The 23273-nt window shown below is 43.0% G+C and overlaps 1 protein-coding gene across 2 annotated transcripts in view; it reads left to right on the forward strand.

Annotated features, from left to right (window-relative positions):
• Window positions 1–23273, forward strand: part of BRF1 (BRF1 RNA polymerase III transcription initiation factor subunit) — a 360212-nt gene that overhangs the window by 228600 nt on the left and 108339 nt on the right. For both annotated transcript variants that reach the window (XM_033952886.1, XM_033952885.1), the window contains exons 6-8: window positions 5342–5491; window positions 10424–10517; window positions 16789–16915. In XM_033952886.1, the coding sequence (XP_033808777.1) occupies window positions 5342–5491; window positions 10424–10517; window positions 16789–16915 (371 nt within the window). The remainder of the gene's footprint in view (window positions 1–5341; window positions 5492–10423; window positions 10518–16788; window positions 16916–23273) is intronic.

Consider the following 23273-nt stretch of genomic DNA (forward strand, 5'->3'; position numbering starts at 1 on the left):
GGTAGAGATCGACTGATATGGCTAATTGCAGGCCCCTGTCCTTGATCAATGCTATTTGCTAAAGTTTTTGCAAAATTTAGCTCCACGGTTGTGTAAGTACTTGACTAAGATGATACATGCTGATTCGACTGGATTTGTGGCCCAGAGGCACTCTGCAAATAACATCAGACTCTGCTTCCAAATAATGCAGATAGCTAAGGAATTGGATGTACCAGCCTTCTCAGTATCCTTGGATGCTGAGAAAGCATTTGACAGATTTGAATGGAGCTATACAATTAGGGTATTAGAATGGTTTAGAATAGGAAAGGATTTCTGTCACATAGTCAATATACTCTAGTGTCAGTGCATAAGCAATACCACCTGCTTATTCACTGTCAATAGCTATCCAAGGGCAAGGCTGTATTAGTATCACAATTGTGTTTAGTCTTCAAAGAGGGATGAGGCAGGGATGCCTTCTCTTACCATTGGTGTTTGATCTTGCCTTGGAGCCTCTTCTGTGGCCATTCGACAGGAGACTGATATTAAGGTGATTCAGGGAAGGGAAAAATGTATAAACTATCAGTGTATGCTGGTGATGTATTGCTATATCTCACGCACCCTGACATATCAATCCTGAAGCTCTGCCCTGTTTACAATTTTGGAGTGTTTTGAGGGTACAAAATAAACTGGACTAAATTTGTTCTAAAGAATTGAGGAATCCTTTTCTTTTTAAATGGCAAGAAACAGGAATTAAGTATTTGGGCATATAAGTCTGGTTGGCTCTTGAGGAAATGATTTATGTTATTGACAAGAAAATCCTGTCTGTACTTAGATTTACATATTACACTGAGGCTGAAAGACCTTGTGGGGATGAGATTACCTAAAGACTTCCAATCTAACCCAATCTTGGAAGCAATGTGGTGAACATTGCACATGCTGGATTTTAAATTGATGATGCCTCTCTCGCAGGGTACATCGGACCATTTTTAATACGTTTTAAAATTGAATGGAGATGTTTTATTTGGGATCTCTAGGTATAGAAGGGTATTTGCATGCTCAGTGATGTACTGAAAACAGGCCAATTGTTCTTCTTTACTGATCTTAGGAAAAAATATGTGCTACTGTTTGCACCTTGCTGCAAGTGGTTACAACTAAGACATGTTGGAATAAGTTGATAACCACTCCAGGAAATTGTCCAAATCTTTCTTAAAACCAGCTACGCTATCCACTCTTACCACAACCTCTGAGTGAAAAAAATATTTTCTCCTATTGGTTTTAAAAGTATTTCCTTGTAACTTCATTGCGCATCCCCTAGTCTTTGTAATTTTTGACTGAGTGAAAAATCGATCCACTTCTACCCATTGTACTTCCACTCAGGATTTTGTAGACTTAATCATATCTCCCCCCTCAACCGTCTCTTTTCCAAGCTGAAGAGCACTAACCTTTTTAGTTTTTCCTCATACGAGAGGAGTTCCATCCCCTTTATCATCTTGGTCACTCTTCAAACCTTTTCTAGTGCCGCTATATCTTTCTTGAGATAAGAAGATCAGAATTGAACGCAATACTCCAGATGAGGTCACACCATGGAGCGATACCTGGGCATTATAACATTCTTAGCCTTTTTAACCATCGCTTTTTAAAATAATTCCTAGTATCCTGTTTGATTTTTTGGCCAACACCACACTTTGGGTGGAAGGTTTCATCATATTGTCTACAATGACAACTAGATCTTTTTCTAGGGTGCTAACCCCCAAATTGGATCCTAGCATCTGGTAACTGTGATTCAGGTTATTCTTCCCAATGTGCATCATTTTGCATTTGTCCTCATTAAATTTCATGTGCTACTTGGACGCCCAGTCTTCCAACTTCCTAAGGTCTGCCTGCAATTCTTCACAATCTGCATGTATGTTAACAACTTTGAACAGTTTAGTGTCATCTGCAAATTTAATCATCTCACTCATTCCAATTTCCATATCATTCATAAATAAGTTAAATAGCACCGGTCCCAGTACAGACCCCTGTTTACTCCTCTATTGAGAAAAATGACCTTGCTTCTACTGTGAGTGATCTACCACCGACACATTCACCAGTCATTACTGCTACCATCTCGAATTGTAAGTTTCCCCAAGGAAATCATGCCATTTAGGGGAAACCTTACTCTATTAATCATTTAATACCATCAAGGGATGGGCATGAGAGTTCCCTGTCATGTCTCTTAACATTACCCCTATCAGTCAAAGCCACACCAACCTCTGACATCTTCTCTTAACATATCCAGCATTTCCTTATACAAGATGCTTCTTTAAACAACCATAAACTACAGACCATGGTCCTACCTGAATATAAAGGCATTGGTATCCTCCAGAAAGGGATTTGAGACACGGCACAAAGCTGTCCTAAATAATTATATGGACAGGTTTCATACCCCCCTCGGCCCTTTCTTCCATCTTTGGAGGAGACTAATAAATACCAGACACAAATTGTAGTTTAAATATCAAGGCCTTGGGAGTTCTTGATGATCTGCTAAATGGCAGAATACCAACCAAGAATCACCGTGAATCACATGTGGCAGGCAATTTTATTAGGTTTATGAAATCACTTCATTATTAAACATAAGTGTTTAGTAGAGAATGACACGGGGACAAATTTTTCCCCATCCCCATGGGAACTCATTTTTCTTCCACATCCCGGCGAGTTCTTTTCCTGTTCCTGCGCCCATTCCTGCAAGCTTTGTCTTCATCTGCACAAGTCTCAATCACTTTAAAATCTTAAGTGTTTGAGACTTGTGTGGTTAAGGCAGAGCTTACAGGAGTGAGGCAGGGACAATGACAAAATTTGCGGGGATGGGATGGGGAAATTAAGTTCCTGCGGGGATGGGAAAAATTTTGTCCCCGTGTCATTCTCTAGTAGTTAGTACATCTTTTTATAATACAATTACTTCATTAAGATCCAATGATAAATTGCATACTCCAGCAATGTTATTTTGGTTAGTTTTGATCACATGATTTCTTGTCAATCTTATTTCTTTAGTAATTTTCTATAGCAACAATATAATGACTTAGTTATCACATGCTATTTAGTTTCACTCCTGTCAGTATTTACATTTAGACCAGCTGTGATCATTATTTATCTCAATGCATTGGACTTCTTGTAACAACGTCAGCTTAGGGCACAGTGACCTGTTCCCTGTTCTTTTTCTGTTACTAGAACAGAATGCATGCAGCTTGGTCAATGCCTTTAAGCAATCATCTTACAAGAAATACTAAAATGAAAGCATTCTATATCATTCAGCTTCATCTTTTATTTTCTATATATTGGTGGTGGTCTTTGATTTTTCTAGGCAAGGGGTGTCTCACACATATTGGGTTATGGCCTCCCCCCTTATAACTTATTTAATACTATTACCACCCTCACCTACAAGATCGTTCCTGAAAAAACTGCTGTTAAATCTCCAGCAACAGAATGCTGAAAATGCTTGATAATCCACACTAAAACCATTCAGCCCAGGTACTTTATTCAAAGACAGTGTTAAAAGTGATTTACTAATCTCTTTCAAAGCGCTATCAGCTTCCAAGGATTCCCTTTGCAATTCTGACAACTTAAGATGCTGCATTCCATTTTTTTTTTTTTTTTAATTATCCACCTTCTCCAAAGAACTATCATATCTATTTGTAGTTTTAAAAATGCTGTTTGTGGTGTATATAGTTATCTTATATTTTTTTCCCCACTGTTGTTTATTTTTCTCAGAAGGGATGTTCTCTTGGTCTGTGTTTCTGCAGCCACACTTAGCTTCTTTCCACAGCCTCAAAAAATCCATGTGAGAGAGCCTTCCATACTCTCTGCATTGCAGACCTGAAAATCTATGTAACTTTTTGTCTGTTTGATCTTACTAGAATTGACATTTGCCATCAAGCAAACTTTAGCAAATTGGCTAGCATAATTAATTCAATTATTTTCTGAATCAAACGGTGCTTCTCTAAACATTAATATAAAATCCCATTAGATCAAAGCTACTATGACTATTGTAGTTCTCCTACTTTGCTGGATACTGTTTGTAAAGTCCCTAATCTTTGATTCATACCATTTATTACTTACTGCTGCTTGAAGGATGTCTACAGTAACAGCCTGCATTTGGTTAAGTTATACTGGCTATTCTTTCTGTAACAATTTGCAATTCACAATATATATATAGCTGGGCAAATCTGAGCGTAGAAGTCAGCCTCTTATCAATGGAGAAAGTATTGATGTTCAGTTCACCTGTAGAAGGTGTTTTTCATAGACAAGATTGATCTGTCATGCATTCTCTCCCACCTTCCTGAGAGTTGCATTAATTTTTGAGCTACAGATTAGAGAATGACATGGTGACAAAATTCATCACCGTTCTTGTCCCCACGGATAACTGCTGGAAACCATCTTCATTCTTTAAGGAGAGAGGGAAGAATCTGAGTATGAATGGCCACAACCACTGACCCTCTAGCTTTGCTTTGAATAATGCTGGTGTAGAAGGACTGAGGTTGAAATAGACACTAAAAAATGACATGGAATTATTTCCCGCGGTTATCCGCGGGGATGGGAACGGTGATGAATTTTGTCACCATGACATTCTCTACTACAGATCTAACTGAGGAATTGAAGAGAGTGCTGTGCACAGGAAGGGCTGCACATGTTCAGAACTTTGCTTTTAAGTTCTGAGCTCTGGGAGAGAGCTGTTCCATCCTGGTGACATGCAATGATGAATCCACTTGTGTGCCTAATAAATCTTGCTGGTTATGGAAAGTGCAGTTTACAGGTGAGCAATCATGCTTTCTTAAAATCCTCTGTGAATAATAAAAGTAACAAAACAGTGTGGCAGTTTTTCATCATACGTATCAGTATTGTCATTGTATTAATACATTTTTTTTAAAATAACTTATAATATTTGTCCATATAACTAATTACACTCCTTTGTTGATCAACTTATGTCTACTAGCAGATAGTATATCAGTGTACTGCATGGCAGGATTTTCCTCTGTTTCAGAGGGTTATAATCTTAGAAGTTAATAAAATATCAATACAACATTTTGAATATTGGAACATGCTGTCCTGGAAGGGTTTCTTCAGCCATTAGGAATATGACTCTTTTTTTATATGAATGAAATAAATATGCGGTTTATTAACAGAGTGAAGCAATCAAAGAGTTCTGATGTTCAGGTTGGTGGCTTGTGCTGTTTTTTTGCCTTCTGTAAACTGGAAGGGAGAGAGGGAGTGTTTGAATTTCGAGGAGTTGCTGTTTCTATATTGAAAATTAAAGTCAATGAAATATTGAACTAAAAAGAGTAGTGGCCATAAGTTTTTTAAAAGAATGCAACTTGTTTTTTTGCAGATCCTTGTTTGTATATTCCTCGATTTGCACATATGTTAGAATTTGGGGATAAGAACCATGAAGTGTCAATGACGGCTCTAAGATTGTTACAGAGGATGAAGAGAGACTGGATGCACACAGGACGCCGGCCCTCAGGACTTTGTGGTGCAGGTATCTAAAGCAAGTGAACAAATATTCTGGATTAAAAAGAAAAAGCATCTCAAATGCAGTCTTTCTGCCAGCTTGAAATCAGTATATGGAAGCATAAGAACCAGTTGTCCATCTAGCCCAGTATCCTATTTCCAACAGTGGCCAATCCAGGTCACAAGTACTTGGCAGAAACCCAAATAGTAGCAACTTTTCATGCTACTGATCATAGGGATAGCAGATGCTTCTCTTATATCTGTCTCAATAGCACACTATGTTCGCTAGGAACTTGCCCAAATCTTTTTTGAAACCCAGATATGATAACTTCTGCTATCACATCCTCTGGCAACGAGTTCTAGAGCTTAATTATTCTTTGAGTAAAAAAAAAAAATTCCTCCTATTTTAAACGTATTTCCATGTAACTTCATTGAATGTTCCCTAGTCTCTGTACCATTTGAAACAGTAAAAACTCAATTCGCCTTTACCCATTTTACACCACTCCAGGATATTGTAGACCTCAATCATTTCCCCTCTCAGCTATCTCTCTTCCAAGAAGAAGAGCCCTAACCTCGTCAGCCTTTCCTCATACGAGAGGAATTCCATTCCCTTTATCATTTTGGTCGCCCATCTTTAAACTTTTTCTATTTCTGCTATATCTTTTTTGAGATGTGTTTAATTCTGGTCGCCTGAATACTTAAAAGTGAAGGCGCACCATGGAGTGGTACAGAGGCGTAATAATAGTCTTGGTCTTTACCATTCCTTTCCTAATAATTCCTGAGTGAAATGGTGTGGTAGCCCCTTTAGTCCACTTTTTAAGGTAATATATCGAAATAAATAGAAACAAAAGGAATAAATGTGATATCTTTTTCTTGGACTGCAACAATAATTTTATAGTTAGAATTCTAAAAAGAAGTCTTAAGCCAATCTAGGAATGTAAGACCTTTGAAATCAAAGTGATAATATATTTTGATTCCCACCAGACAGAACTCAACAAAGACCTTGGATTTTTATCACGTTACAAACCATTAAATTTTACTGCATTGTTACCTATCACCTACCCAGCCTTCTCTGTTTCTCACCTTGCCTACCTCTCCCTCCTCCTGTGAGACTGTCATTGTAATGCTTTTATGTTTCACTTATATATACTAGTGCTGCCCGACTCAGGAAAAAAAATTTAGATTCAGCTCATTGAATCGATGATTCGATTCGATTTTCCTGCTCAATTAGGTGCTTTGTTTTTTTTCAAACATCCTGGTGGGTTTATTTTAGAGCCTCTTCACCCCTTTTATAGCCTTTAACCAGTAAAGTGTAGCAAACTCAATACTAAGATCAATGGCCAGCATTAAATGATATGAAATATGAGATAAATCTATATGTAAATCCATATGTAAAAAATATGTAAATACATAATTGAAAAACACAAATGTACATGGTGTAAAAAAGGAATCTGAAGTGTTTATAACACAAGACCAGATGAAATGTCCATGCAGTCTGTAGAAAACGTAATATTAAACGACCAGAAAGAGTGGAAACCAGCAGATGAACAAGCCTTAAAATACAAACTGTAAAGACAAACATTGTGAGGTATGGAATCAATGAACCAGCAGAGCACAAAAGAGTAACTTGTACAATTATACGTTAAGCGGAAGGAAAGCTAAACGGACCAAATGAAGCACTGAGTATAATGAAAGAAAGATGGTGCTGTAGTGGGAACGGAGCCAAAAACAAAAACCTTAAAAAAAAAAGATCAAACTGCCCCCCCCACAGCGGGAGAGATGCCCACTCTCCCTCACTTTCAAGTGACTCCACCCTCTCCGCCGCCCCCTCCCCTTTACTTCAAAATAGATGACCCGGAGGGACGTGGGCTCCCTCCTCCCAGCTACCTGCATCGTCTAAAATGGGCCTTCCCTTCCCCAGTGCATCTTGGGATGCACCAGGGAAGGACCTGAGGCTTTGATTGACCCAAGTTGTTTAAGGCCTTTCCCATGGGAAGGGCTTTATACAATCTGGGCCAATCAGAACCTCAGGCCCTTCCCCAGATGCACCAGGAAGGGGCCTAAGGCTCTGATTGGCCCAGATGCCTAAGGCCCCTCTGAAGGACTAAGCACAGACATTACCGTATATCTGTGCTTAGTCCTTCTGAGTTTTTGCCATAGATGGCTTTCTGGACCATGTATGTAATTTAAATTGCATTCTTTTCCTTATGGAGAGCCAGTGTAATTCTCTCAGGAGTGGGGAGACTCTCTTGAATTTGTTATGTCGGAAGATTAGTCTGGCAGCTGTGTTTTGAAGTAGCTGCAATCTCTTACAATCTTTATCACTAGTACCACAGTATAAGTTGTTACTGTAATCTAAGTAGGAGAGAAGGACCACTTGCACAATTGTTCTGAAGTTGGACTGACTCAGAACTGATCTGACTGCTCTCAGTTGTCTGAGTCTAAAAAGAATTTCCTCACCAGAATGTTAATGTGATCAGTGAAGATGAGGTCCAAGTTGATAATTTTACCCAGTATCTTTGAAGCTCTCAAGTCTGAGTTTTTCTCCAGATAAAGTACCAGATCTGTGTAAGGTAGGGAGTTAGTTTCCAAACCATAAGAACTTAGTTTTTAGCTTGTTGAGTTTGAGAAAGTTCTTAGTTGTCCATACACTGAGGTCTTCTATCAGCTTTCCCATGTGTTTGGTGGTGTCTTCAGCTGGGCTCAGCAGAAAGATGTCATCTGCATAGAAGAATATGTGGATTTGTGAATTTGAAAATTTCCTTCCTAAAGCACTATTAAACAGGAAGGGAGACAATGGTGAACTTTGTAGTATTCTGCAGAATGCCTTCCAGGCCTGAGATATGTCACTGCCTTTTCTCACTTCATTGATCTGATGGAAAGGAATTTCATGAACATTTCATTACCGTACCTTATATGCCTAGCTCGCTTAGTTTAAAAAGTAGGAAAGAATGGTTCATTGCATTGAAAGCAGCCAAGATGTCAAATTGTAGGAGTACAGATTGTGTGTATCTGCTTAGATATGATTTGGCCTTTGAAGTCATTTCCAGTAGTAGCGATTCTGTATTGTGCATGGATCTGAAGCCATGCTGTGGAATGCCTCTACCTTGTGTAGATACTCTGTCAGCTGGATGTTGGCACAAAACTCAATCAGTTTAGCAGGCCATGGAACTCCCACTACTGGTCTAAAGTTCTCTGATTTGGCTGTATCCACACCTACAGTTTTAGGGATAGGGGTCAGGGCATTGTGAGATAGGGATTTGGAGTACCAGCTCTGCTTCATGCTTAGATTGACGAGGTTGGTCAGCCACTCTATGAAAGTGGCTGGTGCATGGGTCAGCAGATGAGATGGACAGACATCTAGGCAGCATTATTTCTTTAATTTTTTCAGTAGATCTGAAATAATGACTGGGTCAACAGGATTGAATTTGTCTCAGCCTTTGTCTGTTGGGATGCCTGCTTCACCGTCTTTGGTTGGCTGGTCCAGTTCAGTACATTGTTCCAGAGTATGCATAAATGAGTTCCTGACTGATTTTATCTTGAATTGGAAGTAGTTGGGCAACCTTGTTAGTATCAGGCTGCCTTTTTGTGGGATCGGCTGTTAGTTTCTTTGTGGATATAAATGAGTTGCAAATCTTAGAGGTGTTTAGAGGAGTTTTCAGACTGATTGGTTTCTCATAGGGTAGTTTTTTGGCCTCAGCTATGGCTGACTTGTATTGGTTTACACCTCTTCTCCAACAGATGTAGTTATCATGGGTTTGGCATTTCGGCCAAGTTCTTTCTAGTTTCCTTACTTTTGTTCTTAGTCTTAGTAGAGGTTCCAAGATCTATGGATTAGTTTTCTGTTTTGGTTTGATGGTTCTTATTGGTGCAATTTAATATTACAGTATTTCCTTCAAGAAGTGTTGCAGATCACAGTAGTGCTATTTATAAAGTTTAGGTATTGGACTCAGTTTATGAAATTTGGGTTTTAAGATGTAACTATTGCATTTGTAATTCAAGATACAGTGGCACCTTGGTTTTACGAGCATAATTTGTTCCAGAAACATGCTCATAAACCAATTTACTTGTATACCAAAGCGAGTTTCCCTTACTTGATTCGTTCCTCCACTGAGGCCACCGGCGCTGCTCCACCTTACCCACCACCCCCAAGGCCACCGGCGCTGCTCCACCTTACCCCCCATCCCCGAGGTCACCGGCGCTGCTCCACAACCCCCCGTGATCTGGCATCCCCCCCGCTCATGTCGCCCCCCCCATACCGCGATCTGGCATCCCCCACTCACTCACCCACCTAAACACAATCACTTACCCCTGTCTGGCACTGGCACCAGCACCAACGCACAGGACATTCCAGCGCCAGTGCCCAAAGATCCTCCCTCTTGCTTGTGCTGGGCCTTGAGCATCTGCGCATGCTCAGGGCCTTCTAGTTCTCGCTCTCTCCGAGATTCAGATGCACAAGCAAGAGGGAGAATCTTCAGGCACCGGCATGTCCTGTGCGTTGGTGCTGGTGCCGGTGCCAGATAGGGGTAAGGGATTGTGTTTGGGTGGGTGAGTGTGGGATGCCGGATCGCGGCTGGGGGGGTGGGATGCTGGATCGCTGGGGGGCTCACAATTTGAGTCAACGCTCGGTTTGCGAGACACGATATGCGGGAATGTTTTGCTCGTCTTGCAAAACACTCGCAAACCGAGATTTGACTGTACTTGTATAAAACCTGTTTGTTTTAATTTATGTATGTTACTTTTGTAATGCTGCTTAGGAATAAGCGGTTGATAAATTTTTTAAAATAAATTTTTGAACAGTGGCTGTAACACGTTAATTTGCAACAAATCACAAGCATTTATAGTGGATAGTACTTTTTATTAGGTACTTAACTATTGGCATTTTTGTGACTGATAGCAGGTTGGGCCATTTTTAAACTTGTGCTTATTCTAACAATATTATTTCTTCTTCTCTTTGTAGCCCTTCTAGTTGCAGCCAGAATGCATGATTTCCGGCGCACTGTTAAGGAAGTCATCAGAGTTGTGAAGGTTTGTGAATCAACACTAAGAAAAAGGTGAGCACAGTTATCATTGTTGCTAATACCTCTTAAAACTGGTGCTTAAGGAGGGTTATATTCAGTCTTTGGCTCCTAAGATAAGTCATATACTTAAATCAGTTAGATGATGTTTCTCTTTATATAGTAGGAGATGTTTTTTTTTCAGGTTAAAACCAGTCCTTAAGTCACAAGTGACAAACCACAAGGGCCGTGGGCCGAACATTGTTCTCCCCAGAAATTTTTTCCAGCTGGATGGCATGAAAAAGTAGCTGGGTGGGGCAGGACAGGGAAATTTGGTGATGGGGAAAATTAAATGTGTACTATTTTTATTAGTTAATTATTATTATTTTCCAATGCTCAAAATGACTTCCTTTTTTAAGGTTTGATACCTGTGCCAGAATATTTTTACTAAATTTAAGAAATATCCAATTCTAGAAGTGAATAATTAGATATTTGCCCTCTTTCAAATGGTATAGAGGTTTAAAAAAGGGAAATGCGTTAATGAAGTCATTAGGTTCAATCTAGCCATTTCTACATGAATTTAAACAACTAAAAAAAAAGATAAATATAGCTCATCCAGTCATAAAAGAAATGACTACAGCACCTCTAATAATGTTTTGATCGCTTGGTTCCTTCCTGAGGTCTCACTGAGGATATCAAATAGATGCGATCCCCACTTCCAGACCTCTTCCACATAATTTGTGGAGAGGTGTTACTGAGCCTTGAAGGAGACCTGTGTGATTGCACTACAGCAAAATAAAAAGTAGCAGATAAAGATCATAGTAAGAGCTAGGGCAAAAAAATTTAGGTAAAGATGCAGGTAATAATTAGCAATGTATTAAAAATATTTTATTTGCTTATAATGTCATTTTAAAGCTGCTTGATGTTAATACAACTTTAATTTATTTTTTTATAGTGTGTGTGTGTTGGGGGGACAACACCTACATCAACAGTAAAGTTAGAATAGGGTAATTAAATCCAGTGGTGTACCTAGTATTTATGACAGCCAGTGCTGATCATTTTTTAACAACCCCCCTCCTCTATATAAAAAAGATATTTTTAGTAATAATCCATGAGTCACACACAAGGGTGCACCTAGGAAAAGGCAGCATCTTAAACACTGCAGTGAGCACTAGAATACCAACACACGCATTGTAAAACTAAACAAGCCAGATCCTACACAGTCAATTGATCCTGTACAGTTGATTTTAACAGAAAGCCATGTCCTTTCATACACATAGAACACAGATACACCCTCGCTCAATATGGAATAAAAATAGAATTATGTGGACAAAAGTTAAACTGAACCAAGAAACACTCTCTACATACAATGCAACACCACAGAAACAGTGACACATGTGCCCTAATACTGTACAAAATATAAAGACAGTAGATGTAAATTTGAAAAAATTGATACAGTGGTGCCTCGCATAACGGACGCCTCGCACAGCGAACGCTGCGCACAACGAACTTTATGTCTTGATTCGTACAACGAACTTCGTTTCACACAACGAAGTCGCCCGAGCTGCATCCTTCCGCGCAGGCACTGCGCTTAACTGCCCTCTCTCCGCCTGGCTCCCTCTTGCCCCCCCCGACTCCCCGACACGATCGGGGCAAGAGGGAGCCCAAGCCCTCTTGCCCCCCCGACTCCCCGACACGATCGGGGCAAGAGGGAGCCCAAGCCCTCTTGCCCCCCCCGACCCCCCGACACGATCGGGGCAAGAGGGAGCTCAAGCCCTCTTGCCCCCCCGACTCCCCGACACGATCGGGCAAGAGGGAGCCCAAGCCCTCTTGCCCCCCCGACTCCCCGACACGATCGGGCCAGGAGGGAGCCCAAGTCCTCCTGGCCACGGCGACCCCCTAACCCCACCCTGCACTACATTACGGGCAGGAGGGATCCCAGGCCCTCCTGCCCTCGACGCAAACCCCCCCTCCCCCCAACGACCGCCCCCCCCAAGAACCTCCGACCGCCCCCCAGCCGACCCGCGACCCCCCTGGCCGACCCCCACGACACCCCCAACCCCCTTCCCCGTACCTTTCTGTAGTTGGCCGGACAGACGGGAGCCAAACCCGCCTGTCCGGCAGGCAGCCAACGACGGAATGAAGCCGGATTGGCCCATCCGTCCCAAAGCTCCGCCTACTGGTGGGGCCTAAGGCGCCTGGGCCAATCAGAATAGGCCCGGGAGCCTTAGGTCCCTCCTGGGGGCGGGGCCTGAGGCACATGGGCCCAACCCGACCATGTGCCTCAGGCCCTGCCCCCAGGAGGGACCTAAGGCTCCCGGGCCTATTCTGATTGGCCCAGGCGCCTTAGGCCCCACCAGTAGGCGGAGCTTTGGGACGGATGGGCCAATCCGGCCTCATTCCGTCGTTGGCTGCCTGCCGGACAGGCGGGTTTGGCTCCCGTCTGTCCGGCCAACTACAGAAAGGTACGGGGAAGGGGGTTGGGGGTGTCGTGGGTGTCGGCCAGGGGGGTCGCGGGTCGGCTGGGGGGGCGGTCGGAGGTTCTTGGGGGGGGCGGTCGTTGGGGGGAGGGGGGGTTTGCGTCGAGGGCAGGAGGGCCTGGGATCCCTCCTGCCCGTAATGTAGTGCAGGGTGGGGTTAGGGGGTCGCCGTGGCCAGGAGGACTTGGGCTCCCTCCTGGCCCGATATTGTCGGGGAGTTGGGGAATCGGCGGGGCAAGAGGGCTTGGGCTCCCTCTTGCCCCGATCGTGTCGGGGAGTCGGGGGGGCAAGAGGGCTTGGGCTCCCTCTTGCCCCGATCGTGTCGGGGAGTCGGGGGGGCAAGAGGGCTTGAGCTCCCTCTTGCCCCGATCGTGTCGGGGAGTCGGGGGGGCAAGAGGGCTTGGGCTCCCTCTTGCCCCGATCGTGTCGGGGAGTCGGGGGGGCAAGAGGGCTTGAGCTCCCTCTTGCCCCGATCGTGTCGGGGAGTCGGGGGGGCAAGAGGGCTTGGGCTCCCTCTTGCCCCGATCGTGTCGGGGAGTCGGGGGGGCAAGAGGGCTTGAGCTCCCTCTTGCCCCGATCGTGTCGGGGAGTCGGGGGGGCAAGAGGGCTTGAGCTCCCTCTTGCCCCGATCGTGTCGGGGAGTCGGGGGGGCAAGAGGGCTTGGGCTCCCTCTTGCCCCGATCGTGTCGGGGAGTCGGGGGGGCAAGAGGGCTTGAGCTCCCTCTTGCCCCGATCGTGTCGGGGAGTCGGGGGGGCAAGAGGGCTTGAGCTCCCTCTTGCCCCGATCGTGTCGGGGGTGCCAGGGACCACACGGAGTCACCCACCGTACCACCCGATTCGGGTAAGCGCAGGTATCGGTGGGTGGCTTATTTGCGGGGGGGTGCCTTATTTTACATTTTTTTCTAAAAAGGGGGGGCTGTCTTATTTGATGGCCCTGCCTTATCATCGGGGAAACACGGTAGAAAAAAAAAAAAATGAACAGTTAAGTCCCAGTTTTTGCCGCTGAGACTCTGCCCTCTCTCACTGTAAAATTAGACTCTACTTAGTCTGTCTTTAAATTTAAAAAATGTGTGTTGTTTTAAAAAACAATTATGTTTTTAGATGTATCTAAATAAAAATAATAACCAAAAATGTATCTTTTTTTATGTCATCTTAGCATATTTTATGCTGCAGAACGAATTATTTTTTTTTACATGTATTCTTATGGGAAAACGCGTTTCACATAACGAACGTTTCGCATAACAAACTTGCTCCTGGAACCAATTAAGTTCGTTGTGTGAGGCACCACTGTACATAACAATCACCATTTTACAAATTAACAAATCGAAATAAAACAAATAATGAGAAATAAGAAAATACCATTTTATTGGACTAATCCATTTATCAATTAGCTTTCAATTCTTTCTTCAAGACAGTACAGTATACTGCTGTTATGGTATCCTGTCCCACCTCCAATTTGATCTCCTCTATCATTGTGATACAGTTTGTTTCCTAGTAACACTGTCTATCCTCGTAGTGAGAACAAAACATATATGTGACATTTGCTTTCATGCAATTAAATGTGTATATATAAATATACAGTATAAGGCTCATAATCGAAAGAGAAAAACGTCCAAAAACCGGCCTAAGTCGGCACTTGACGAACATTTCTCAAAAACGTCCAAGCACCAATAATAAATACGGGTTTTGGACGTATTTAAAAACGACCTAGGCCTTCATAGTGCCGCTCAAAGTCCAAAGCTAAATGGGGCGTTTTGGGAGGCGTGTCGAAGGCTGGAGTTGGGCGGGACATGGGCCAGCTTAGACTTAGTAGAACAGCATGTAAAACCAAAAGTTTTACAACACAGCTTAGACGGAACATGGTCTAAGTCACAAAAACCCACCAAACTCACCAGATAAGCACTTCAAACACATAACACAGACCCCTACACACTACCCCAGTGATCACCAATTTAATTCACAACTTTAAATTTCAGCCTCCAGACCATCATCACCTGGCCGCCTGGCATAGGAAAGCCTAGTCGTCCAGCCCAGAGGCATCTTAAGTCATTTTGGGGGTGGGTTAGGGACCCATAGAGAAGAGGACCCATGCCCATAAGCCCCTGTAATCACTGCATTGATACTTAAACATGTGCACTCCCCTATACATCCCCAAAACCCTTTTGTACTGACATATAAGTGGCTCCTGCAGCCATAAGGGCTATTGGGGTGGTAGATAAGTGGGTCTAGGGGATTCTGGAGGTGGTTTGGGGGGCTCACCGTGACCTATAAGGGAGCTGTAGGGAGTAGAAGCCATGGCACCCTTTTTGTGAAGTTCACAGCAGTGCCCTGTAAGGTACCCCACTATTTATGTGGCATGTCTGGGTGTTCAATCCATCACTTTGCAGACCCCTCCCATGTCCAACAGGGCTTGTTCTAGGCGTTTTGGACTTCGACAGAAATGTGGTATAAAGATGGATGATTTAGTGCAGGGGTGCCCACACTTTTTTGGCTTGCGAGCTACTTTTAAAATGACCAAGTCAAAATGATCTACCAACAATAAAAATACTAAACATATACTGTGGTGCGCTAGCCGATTTAGCGTGCGCCCATTGTATTCTATGGACACGTTAGCATTTAGTGCACACTAAATCAGCTAGCACGCCTTAGTAAAAGACCCCCATATTTATTTATATATATATATCGAGTGCACCTCTTCTGTCCTCCAGACCTCGCTCCATTCTCCAACCAACATCTTTCTGTCCTTCCAGCTTTTCTTTCTCTCTCCTCCACCCCTATTGGCAACATGTCTCCCTCCTCTGTTCTGATCTTGCAACTCTTTGTTCTTCCTCAGGGTCTCTCCCCTTCTGTCTCTTCTGTCCCATTGTCCAACATCTGCCCCCTCTCTTCTGCCTCCCCTTTGTTTCAGGTTTCTCCCTCTCTAGCTTCCTTCTGCTAACATTTTGAGTCCTCCCACCTTTGGTCCAGGTCTTTGTGTCTCTCACTCTCTTTGTCTTCCCCCTCCCCAGGGCCTGGCATCTCTCTCTCCTCGGTTCAGAGTGTTTCAACCTCTCTAAGCCCTCTAGTAGTCCAGGTCTGCCTTATCTGCCTTGTCTTCCCACTCCCTTTTTGTTCAAGGCTGCTTTCCTGCCCCTCCTCAAGGTCCTTTTGTCTCTTCTCTCTCCCCAATCCAGCGTCTCTAAGGCAATCTCCCTCCTGCCAGAGCCCTCGCAATGGGCCCAATTTTACCCCGACGTGTGGGACCTTATCTCCGCTGCTTCCCTCAGACTGGATCATCGAGCTGCTTCCTTAGACTGGTTCCCTCACCTCCGTTCTTCCCTCTGGGCCTACCACAGTTAAAAGTTCATTACGGCAGCCTGCAGAGCGAGCGCAGCATGCTGCCATCAGCTTTTGTAGCACGTTCCCTCTGCCATGGTCCCGCACCTCCTCTGACGTTGGGGGCGGGACCGCGGCAGAGGGAACATACTACAGAGGCTGACGGCAATCTGCTACGTTCGCTCTGCAGGATGCCATAATTCCACTACTTTAAAGGTGAGACAGTGACCGAGGGAATGCTAGGGAGAACATTGGCTCTGCGAGCTATCGGCATTGCCTTTGCGATCGACCGGTAGATCGTGATCGACGTTTTGGGCACCCCTGATTTAGTGGCTTGGACGTGTCTTTTGAAAATGTGTCTTAGGTTCTTTTTAACTTTGGACGACTTGCGAGATGGACGTAGACGGACTTAGACATCCCTTTCGATTATGCCCCTCTATACGTATATGTCTCTCTAATTAGTACTTGGGGTGTTTCTTTGTCGGAACCAAAATCAGAAGCTTTACTTAAAAAGGAATGCCTTTCTTTATTAGACTTACAGAGTTTGAAGATACACCAACAAGTCAGTTAACCATAGATGAGTTTATGAGGATAGATTTGGAAGAAGAATGTGATCCTCCATCTTTCACAGCTGGTCAGAAGAAGCTTCGGCTGTACCAGGTGAATTACCAGTCAGTGTGGAGCTAGTATTAATGTCTGTCACATGGTAGCTTTTTTACAAATAAAAACCATTTAACCACAGAATTTGCATATTTGCTTTTTGAGAACAGTTTTAGCTCAAGATTTTATTTTAATTTTTAACATCTGCTCCTTTCTGGCCCCTTTTCTTTGTTTTCAGCTGTATCACTCAAAATTCAATACTAATGAACATAACCTCATGTTTCCTAAAGCAAATTTTCAAGTTTATGTGCAAGAGATTGCTGATTCTATGGCAATTATGTGAAATATTTTCATTTTTTAGCATGTTTATTGTTTTTTACCTTATAAAAAATGTCATTTTCTGATATTTGTGTTGCTAGTTACTTATTAGACTATTTCTTGAATAGCAATCTTAAGCCGGCTTTTATCAAGCTGTGCTAGAGGTTTTTAGTACAGGCATGTGCAGTAAATGTTCCAACATGCATAGAATTCCTATGAGCATTGGAGCATTTACCTTACCAGCCTATGCTAAAAACCTCTAGCGCAGCTTGATAAAAGAGGGGGTTAGTAATTGGTGCTGGAAAGAATAAAGAAGGGCAAAAAATAGGAGAAAGACAAAGAATCTGGAGGATGGTTGGGGGGAAGAGGATCCGAGTTTAATCTTGCCAATGAGATTTTTCCCATGTTGAAACCTATGACGGGGTTTAAAAAGTGCTGCAGGTGCCAGAAGCCTATTTTGATAACCGAACCTCCATAATTGGTGTCTTCAGTGTTTGGGCTCTGATCACCAAATTGAATCTTGTATTAAATGTTCCTCCTTGCAAAAGTGTTCCATTAAAGCCTGTCATATTCAACAGGAGAAGCTGTTCAACTCTGCTATGGACATTGGAAAAACTTTGGAGCCGTTGCCTTTGAAAGCTCCTACATCGACATCGGGAAATCTCCAAGCATCAAGGAAGCCAGTTTTCAAGTCATCCTCTCCCCAGCAAGTGTCACAGGTCTCTACAGCACCGAGTCTCTTGATGCAGACCACAAATTGACACTATCAATCTAAGGATCTGCAGGTTGTCTCTCCTTCTAGGTGTGCATCCTCATCAAGGTCACCCTTTCCAAGACAACCTGCTGCACCGATAGTACCGGTTGATGAGCCTTCAGTACTGATGCTCAGCAAGGTTACAGATCTCAACAGCATCGAGTCTCTTGATGCAGGCCAAAAGACGTCATCATCGTTCTGCTGAGCTACAGGTTGTTTCTCCCATATGGGGTGCATCTTCTGCCAGGACACACTTATCGAAACAACCTGCTGCATTGACGGTACCGGCTGTTGAGCCATCGCCAGAGTACTGGTGCACTCTTTTCAGGAGAAGCTTGATGAATTCTTCCACAGGGAGATTGCCAGTTTTTTGGTCACACTGCATGCATCTCCTACAATCAACTACCTTAGTATTGGCCCAACCTGATCATACAACTGAGAGGCATCAAGGTACCGATACCACCGATCCATTGGAGCATCAAAATACTGCTCAAGGATCTTCTGTGAGGCATCATAGTTCTATTTCTCGACGCCGATCTTCCTCAAGGCATGGTTCTTTGCATCGAAGTCTCCCTTTTGAGACTTCGAGCTGCTACTTCGGGACATAAGTCCTCTTCTGTGAGGCATTCCAGATCAAGACATCGGCGTTCCTCTTTTAGTCGTCGTCCTCTTTTGAAGAGGCATTAGGAAGTTCATTGATCCTCTTCTGCCTCTTCATCGGACTGGTACCAAAAACATCGCAGGACTTCTTGACTTTTTTTCCCAGAAGTTTTCTCGGATTCAAAGTCTGACTCAGAGTGTGAGTTTTCTTTTTCTGAGCCTGAGTTGGTTGGTGCAGCTCTTTCCAAAAGATCTTCTCCTGAAGAATTCTCCTTTGCTGCTTATATTAACCAGTTGTGCAAAGATTTGTCTCTTTCAGTGATGCTTCATTTAACACTGAATATCAAAATATATTGAACTTTCGTGGACCGTCCAAAGAACTCTTCAAATTACCACTGCACGAACTGTTTAAACAAATCTTTTTCAAAAATTGAGCAATGCCTTTATTTGTCAAGGCTGCTCCGGGGAAGATGATTTTGCTTTATAGAGTTTTCTCTACTCCAGGGCTTGATAGTTTACAACTTCCACATCATTATTAGTGGAATCAACCCTCAAAAAATATTTTCCTACCAGAGGTCATGCCTCTTTGCCTCCAGGACGTGAAGGCTATACTATGGACAAGTTTGGATGTTGCCTTTCTCAAAACTCTATGCTGTTGAGCAGAATCCTTAATTACACTTTCTATATGTCTTTGTATCTTCAACAACATGTATGATGGTTAACCGATTTTGAGCAATACATTCCTTCAGCCCATCTTCTGGAATTTCAATGGATTATTCATATTCTGTCACAGACTGCGATGTATCATCCAAGATCACTCTCTGATGCTTTTCAACTGTTTTCCAGAGCGTCTGCTATGTCAGTAACTAAGAGACACCTAGCTTGGCTCAGACTCTCTGATATGAACCTCAATCTCCAAAATAGATTGGTCAATATTCTATGCCTAGGGAAGGAGCTTTTTGGCAAGCCCATCGAGGTTGCTGCACAAAAATTGGCTCAACATGAACAGACTTGGAATACTTTAAATAAAGCACAGTCTTTTTCTTCAAGGAAATCTACTAAATAACCTCCTTCACATCGGAGACTTTCTCCTTCTACACCTTCTGGGTCTGGACAGCCACCACAATAGTGACAAATGTGCTAGCAGCCTTACATTGATTCAGTGGCAGTTGCTCATCTGTCTGCTCAATCCTTTTAGAGCAATTGGAGCTTGTATTCACTATACCATCAGCGTGGATCTCTCATTTTAACCGACCTATGACTTCTCACAGTCCTTATGGGAAGTCTCTCTTTTTAATTTTATACCCATAACCGCCTAAAAAAAAAATTCTCTTGGTCACGACATGGGTTCCATCTTAAATTTCTTGATTTCCAGCAGTATTTATACTCCATGTTTCCTATGAGCTGCGCTGTGCAAACTCACATTAGTAGGAAATCCATCATAGCTGTTGAGCCTGTAAAGTGATATTTTTCCTATTACCTGGACTCCATTCCACTAAGAGGGGAACCTAACATGGGTGTAGAGCAGGGGTGGGCAACTCCAGTCCTCGAGGGCCGGAATCCAGTCGGGTTTTCAGGATTTTCCCAATGAATATGCATTGAAAGCAGTGCATGCAAATAGATCTCATGCATATTCATTGGGGAAATCTTGAAAACCCGACTGGATTGCGGCCCTCGAGGAGAGACTTTGACACCCCTGCTCTATGTGTTTTGAGCAAGAACATCACAAATTGCCATGCATCACTCAGGCTACAACTGCTTCAGGATTCCACCATGGGGTGTAGAGCCTGTAAGGTGTTTTATTTTTTCCTGTCGCTTGGATACTTTGATTTAAGGACACTAACGGGATCTAATAGGATTGTAGAGCCTGTAAGTTAGATTCCCGCCATATCAGTTCTTTGTACTGCTTTCATTTCAAAGCAGGATCAATCATTGCTTATACAGTACCTTCCAAAATGCATTCATTTACTTCACGTCTTTTTCCCTACAATTGTTCTTTCATGAACATTCCCCACAAAACTTTTTACTCCACCTCCTTTTGATTCTAAAAGGCCCGGAGGTTTGGGAGTGGTAGTAAGGCCACTACATCCTTTTTAGGATGTTTTTTCTTTTTGCTCCAGTTCATCTCAGTCATAGTCTCTGGACTGATGGTTTCTTCTATATGGTCTACAATTATTATGGTCTACAAATGCATTCTAGAGTCAGTATGCACATTATAGACCTGTTCCTATGGGACTTTCCATACAGGTCCCTTACATTTCTTTAATTTTTGCTTTCACAGATATTTTCTGTGCTCATGCACACTTCTTCTCAACTTCTTGTTGTTGAATTGCTCAGGGTGCACGGTACTCTATACCTCAGCCGGAGTTTCTAGTTCTCGGGCTCTTTGTCAAGGGACTGAGAATATTTGGCCCTAGGAAATTACTCAACATATATCCCTTTTTTTCTGTCCTTCTTCAATCACAAATTACCAATTTGCTCTAGACCAGGAGTAGGCAATTCCGGTCCTCGAGAGCCACAGGCAGGTCAGGTTTTCAGGATATCCACAACGAATATGTATGAGATAGATTTTCATGTACTGCCTCCTTAAGATGCAAATATATCTCATGCATATTTATTGTGGATATCTTGAAAACCTGACCTGCCTGTGGCTTTTGAGAACTGGAATTGCCTACCCCTGCTCCAGACAATCTCCTACTCATTGTCTAGCAATGGCTGCCTTTCTCTTGGTTGGAACAGACCAGTCCCTTTGTGTGTTTCCTCCTATTCCTCTCTTCCTCAATTCGCTAATTCAGCTTCAGCAGGATTCGGACTCCAAGCTTTTTCTAGCCCCTGGTGGGCCAGACAGCCATGATACTTCTCTTATTTTAGCCAAGGCCAAAGGTCTTTCTCTTAGGATTCGAGAGTCTGTTCTACCCTTTGGTGCCTTTCAAGGTATCCTCAACAGACGCTGTCTTTTTCTTATCCTTCCAGACTCTTTTAGCTGCTTCCAGACAACCTTCTTACAGCAGCCCTGTGAAGAGTTTGGGAGATGGTTTTCAATGTTATAGGCTCTTTATCTTATCAAGCCTTTAACCTAGTTCCTACCCCTCTCACAAGCAACTCTTTGCCTTATGTCAGTCAGAGTTTGCCTTTGGGTTATGAGTACTTTTCATGTTCAAGTCAACAAGCTGTTAATATATGATTTCCAACTGTGCACAGGTCTTGTCGATCTCCACTGGTCTCTAGTGGTTTGGAACCTCAACTTATTCTCTTCACACTGTTGCTACCTTCTTTCCACCTTGTACAGTTTGGCACCATGATATATTTCTTTGTACCCCTCCAATTTGTCTGGACAACAGAGGTCAAGCATTGTCATATACATCTCCTCATTGTACTTCTATTTTCTCTCTATTAAGCCTCATTCTTACCCTGAATAAATGGCTCTTTATACCTTGGACTGCAAAAGAACCTTGACTTTTCTCTTACAAGTTACTACGCTCTACAGAAACTTTTCTCACTGGTTCATCCCCTTCATTCCTCATGGGTTGGCGTAGCCCATCCCTAGAAATCTATTTCCATATAACTTGCAGTCTTTCTTTCTTTTGCTATGTTTCGACTACACTGCATCTTATAGAATCTATGATAGCACGTGAGTTCCCAGCTATTGTGTCCTCAGTTGCATTCTTCCGTTCCTTTCCTATGGGTACAATCTGCAATGCAGCTTCTTGGTCCTCAGTTTACATTCATGCCCCACTCCTGTCTGGAATTTTTTTCCCAGAAGGGAGGGTTGCTTCGGCCAAGTAATATTCTACAAAATTTCTTTCCTTTCCAGCTCTCCCTCCATCCCATTACAATAAGCTAGGAGAGAATTGGCTGCCTGCTTGTCCTGGGATAAAGCAGTTACTTACTGTAACAGGTGTTATCCAGGACAGCAGATAGATATTCTCACAACCAACCCACCTTCCCTGGTTGGCTTCTTAGCTTGCTTACGGAATTGAGGTACCGCGAGCGGGTGTCGGGCGGGAAGGCACTCGCGTATGAGTGGTGGGAGCAGTCGTAAAGTTTCTTAAAACTTAGTGACAGTACACTTTTCATACTGTCTGTACTAGGTTCCGTGGATGACATCACCTATATATGAGAATATCTGCCAGCTGTCCCAGATAATACCTGTTACAATAAGTAATTGTGCTATTTGCTCAAAATTCCTCTTTTAATAATAATAATAATAATAATAGTTTATTTTTATATACCGCCATACCCATGCGAGTTCAAGGCGGTTTACATTGAGTTACATTAGGGTCTGCATAGACAGGCAGATTTACAATTATTTGTCAGAATTACAGATTTGTTATTAGAGTTACAGATTTGTTATTAGAATTACAGAGTAACAGAGTTTCAATTATTTATCAGCTTTATTTGAACTAGACAGAGGATGCGGAAAGAGGGGCAAAAGAAAGGGGGAAGGCCTCATGAGGGGGCCAGATTGGGGAGGGGGGGAGATATTGTCAGGGGGGGGAACCGTTCGGGTCTTGTATGCGGAATAGGTAAGTTTTAAGTGATTTTCTGAACCCGAGGTAAGTGGGGGCCTCTAGTATCATTTGTGCTAGCCATGGGTTCAGCTTGGCTGCTTGGAAGGCGAAAGTTCTGTCAAGGAATCTTTTGAAGTGACAAAGTTTGGGTGAGGGGAAGGCGAACAGCTGAATACGACGGGATTTGTTGTTGGTGCGGTAGAGGTTGAAGTGAGGATTGATGTAACTTGGTGAG

Source organism: Geotrypetes seraphini, chromosome 7 (genome assembly GCF_902459505.1).
Source record: "Geotrypetes seraphini chromosome 7, aGeoSer1.1, whole genome shotgun sequence".
Lineage (NCBI taxonomy): Eukaryota > Metazoa > Chordata > Amphibia > Gymnophiona > Dermophiidae > Geotrypetes > Geotrypetes seraphini.